This window comes from Poecilia latipinna, unplaced genomic scaffold (assembly GCF_001443285.1).
Source record: "Poecilia latipinna isolate Pla-1442-1.1 unplaced genomic scaffold, P_latipinna-1.0 Scaffold5467, whole genome shotgun sequence".
Classification (NCBI taxonomy): domain Eukaryota; kingdom Metazoa; phylum Chordata; class Actinopteri; order Cyprinodontiformes; family Poeciliidae; genus Poecilia; species Poecilia latipinna.
In genome coordinates, this window is record NW_015118083.1 from 178 (window position 1) to 4,206 (window position 4,029).

Sequence of the window (4,029 nt, forward strand, 5' to 3'; positions counted from 1 at the left end):
TTATGTTTTGCTGTTAATCTTTTCTGTTTATTGCTCTTAACCTTATCGGGTAGAACTGTGTTCTGTTACCATAGCTACCTTAACAAGAAAATTACCAAAATAAAAGCATATAACCTTAAAGATAGTTACATTAAACTGGTATCTTAACTCAGTTAGCCTTTCCATTAGATATTCTAAATATAAATATATTAAAGCTATTTTATAGTTAATTTACTTTAGTAAATATGTACATCACAAGTCATTCAGTCACTGAAATTATCCACAAAACTAGTTAAAGTTAAGATGTAATTCCAAAAAGATAGTAGATTAAGCAAAATGTTAAAGTTGTTTATAAACCATCAATGGATGACATAAAACAATCCAGAAACATGAATCATGACACGTTCATAATCCTAATTTTAACCAACAGTGGTTGCTTTGCATTTTGATTTGGTGGCTTTATGTTTTCATCTTAAATATGAGCAACATTTTTCTCTCTTTGTAGCCAAAAAAACTTTCAGAAGGGACACCAAATGTACACATGGACAAAAGAAAGCAGAATAATTTAAGACTAGATGAGAAAAAACATTTGTTTGTGTGTTTATGCGTGTTCCTGTGGTTTTGGACAGGAAGGGTTTTACAGGTGTCACTTCACATGCTAGTACTTTGCTGTTATTTCCTGCTCAACATTTTGCTGCCTGACAGCGAAAGACTTACACTGACGGAGTTGATGATGTCTTTGTTTCTGATTTTGGCTCTTCTGATCATCAATAATGAACCAGGTAGGAAATAATAAAGCACAATAAATACAACTTAGAATTTAAAAAAGTAACCAGCTTTATTGACCTTGCAGGTTTTAAGTTGTTCAACCTACACTATATAGCCTATACATTTATTTTTCAGATGAAAACAATTTATTTAAATCTTATCAGGACATGTTAATGAAACAAAATGTAAACCTGCCATTTTATTCACAGGATTCCTTCAAACATTTCTGATATTTAAATGAAACACACAGTCCTAACCTTATGTTTTTATGTATCTGTACTTTACAGGAATCGATGCTTTCACTTCGGTTTTCGTGCGGAAGGGTGACGATGTTTTTCTTAACGTCTCAGAAGCCGCTGTTCCCAAAGATTATCACCTCCTTTTATGGAAATTTGTCACAGATGATGTGCTGGTGTCTTTCTTTCCAAGTGGAAAATCAAGCGTCCGCGGGGTTTACGTTGGGAGAATCGACCTTTTGGAAAATAAATACTCCATAAAGTTAAAAAACCTCCAAAAATCTGACAGTGGACTTTATACGGCGATAGTAACAGTGACTTCAGAAGAAGTACTAGCTGAACAAAAAGTCACAGTTCAAGGTAGGACTTTTTAAATATAAAATATATAATTCAAAAGAAAAATATATATATGCTTGCCTCTGAAATGAAAACATAAACACTAGTTGGTGAGTTGTAACTATGATGTTTTACATGTTGTAGTTTTCACATCATTTACTGTCTTTAGTGGCAGTTCTCGCTCCGCTTTCAGGAATCAGGGGGCGTCAATTTTCCAATGGATGTAGATACATAAAGCAAAAGAAAACTTGCTCAGATGAATCTGAATATTTTCCTTCTGCGTAGAGTTGACGTAAAGCTACTGTGTGATTTGAACACCGTGTGACTTTGCAAGTTCTCCCAATTAGAAAACATGCAGGGGTCTGAAGTTTCCATTTTAGGTGAACTGAGAGACATAAAAAACAAGAATCCGGAAATCACAGTGTATGACTTTTTAATAATGTGTGTTGCTGCTGCAAATAAGTATTTGAACATCTGTGAAAATAAATGTTAATATTTGGTACAGCAGCCTTTGTTTGCCGTGACAGAGGTCAGTCGTTTCCTGTAGTGTTTCAACAGGTTTGCTCACACCACAGGGATTTTGGCCCATTCCTCTACACGGATCTTCTCTACATCAGCCAGGTTTCTGGGCTGTTACTGAGAAACACAGAGACTGGCTATGCCTCTCCAGAACCTTGATGTGTTTCTTACGGAGCCACTCCTGGGTTATCCTGGTTGTGCGCTTTGGGTCATTGTCATGTTGGAAGACCCAGCCATCGCTTTACAATAGTGATGGTGTTTTTGGGATGGTGCTCATCATTCTTCGTCCTGCAAACACAGCGAGTGGAATTAAGACCAAAAACATCTATTTTAGTCTCATCTGACCACATAACTTCCTCCCAATCAGCCAAGTGGTCATGGGCAAACCTATGACGGGCCTGGTCGTGTCCATGCATGATTTTAAGCCATGATATCTCAGTGGATTACCCACAGTAACCTTGGAAACGCTGGTGTCAGCTTGGCTCCCGTGTAGTTCTGGGCTGATTCCTCACCTTTCTTGGGATCATTGATGCGTCATGAGGTTACCTTTTGCATGGAGCCCCAGTGTGAAGGAGATTGACACTCATGTTTAGCTTCTTCCATTTCCTAATAATTGCTCCAAGAGTTGATCTTTTTTCATCAAGCTGCTTGGCCCTGCAGCCCTTCCCAGCCTTGTGGAGGTCTACCATTCTGTGTCTGGTTTCTTTGGGCAGCTCTTTGGTCTGAGCCACGTTAGTAGTTGGAGTCTTGAGTTGCTTATGGTGACGATAATGGACTTTTGGTAGAAGGTGTAGAGACTATAGAGGACTTTTTTCATCAAACTTCTACTTTTCATTCAAATCTTTTATGTTAACATGTGGCATGCTCATGTTAGACTGTCAATGAATTAAATAAACATTTTCAATTGAAGATTTGAAGGAATTGGTGAATTTGCTTTGCTAACGTGCAAAGAAAAACTTTGTTTTTATTTTCTGTTTCTCAGTTGTTCCAGAGATCACTGCTTTGCTCTAATTTTTCCTACCGGTTCTCACCGTTTCTCTGCCTCCGTAGATCCGGTGGGTCCGGTCGATCTGACCGTTTCCGTGTCCAGCGACTCTTCCTCCTGTAACCTCACGGCGACCTGCACCGCCGACGGCGCCGACATCAGCAGCACGTTCAGATGTGCCGCTAAAACCTGCCTTCAAGAGGGGGGAGAGGGATCAAAGGTCACCAAGTCTGGTGCTTCCCTCCATCTCTTCCTGTCCCGTTCAACAATCGTCTGTAACCATAGCAACCAGGTCAGCTGGACAGAGAAAACAACAGAGATTGATCACCTTTGTCCAAAGAATGCCGGTAAGTTTGAGATTCACAAGATTATTAGAAAAAGTTTTCCTATTCTTTGTATCTCTTTGGATTTGTCAAGTTATAACAAAGTTTAGTACATGGACTTTGACTGGACCAAATTAAGGTGAACTTCCAAACCAATCTAAAGCAAAAATTTTCTATTATTATTATCATACTATATTTAACTCCATCCACCTTCCCATCAACTCTGACCAGATTCATTTTCTGTGCTGAAGTCAAAAGTGGAAAACCACACTTTGCATTTTACATTAGGAGGAAAAAGTTGAGTTTTGGTCTCATCTGACCAGAAAACCTTCTATAGCAGGTCGTCTGTGACTTATTATCTTGGCTTTTCTTGCAACTCTTAAAAAAATTACATATTTATGGAGATTAAATGTTAGAGATTAAGTAAATACAAAGGCACAGCATTCTTTACAAATTATTTACATAAAAAAGTAGTTTCAGTCCCTCTAGCAATTCTGCGCTACTTTGTAATTCCATTTAAATACATTGAAGTTTGTGAGAAAACAATGTAGAGAAGGTAGAGAAAAAAACATTTTTATTTTCCAAGTCAAAACATAAATTATTAGGAGGAAAATCACAGCAGCTTGTGATTAAGGTTGTGTTCAAGTTACAGGAAAAATGGGATAATATAGTTTTTAACCTGGGTTACGTTTATATATTTTTACTTCTTAAGATACTTTGGGTTATATTTTCAAATGCAGAACAGATAAATTACCAGATTTATAGAAATCTTGATTAAAACTTAAATTAGAAATAAACTAGTTACTCTGCCTCCCTGTTGCAGATGAAGATGACCTCCATGGATTTTCCATTTGTTACGTGAAGAAAGTCGTTTTCTCAGTCG

At 37.4% G+C, this 4,029-nt stretch overlaps 1 protein-coding gene across 1 annotated transcript; it reads left to right on the forward strand.

Annotated features, from left to right (window-relative positions):
- Window positions 1-228: 228 nt before the first annotated feature.
- LOC106943555 (uncharacterized) lies at window positions 229-4,025 on the forward strand (the record flags this gene model as incomplete). The annotated part of the gene is made up of 4 exons (XM_015026862.1): window positions 229-761; window positions 1,035-1,343; window positions 2,889-3,170; window positions 3,970-4,025. Coding segments are annotated over exons 1-4 (888 nt in total), but the record flags the coding sequence as incomplete, so codon positions are not given.
- Window positions 4,026-4,029: the final 4 nt, after the last annotated feature.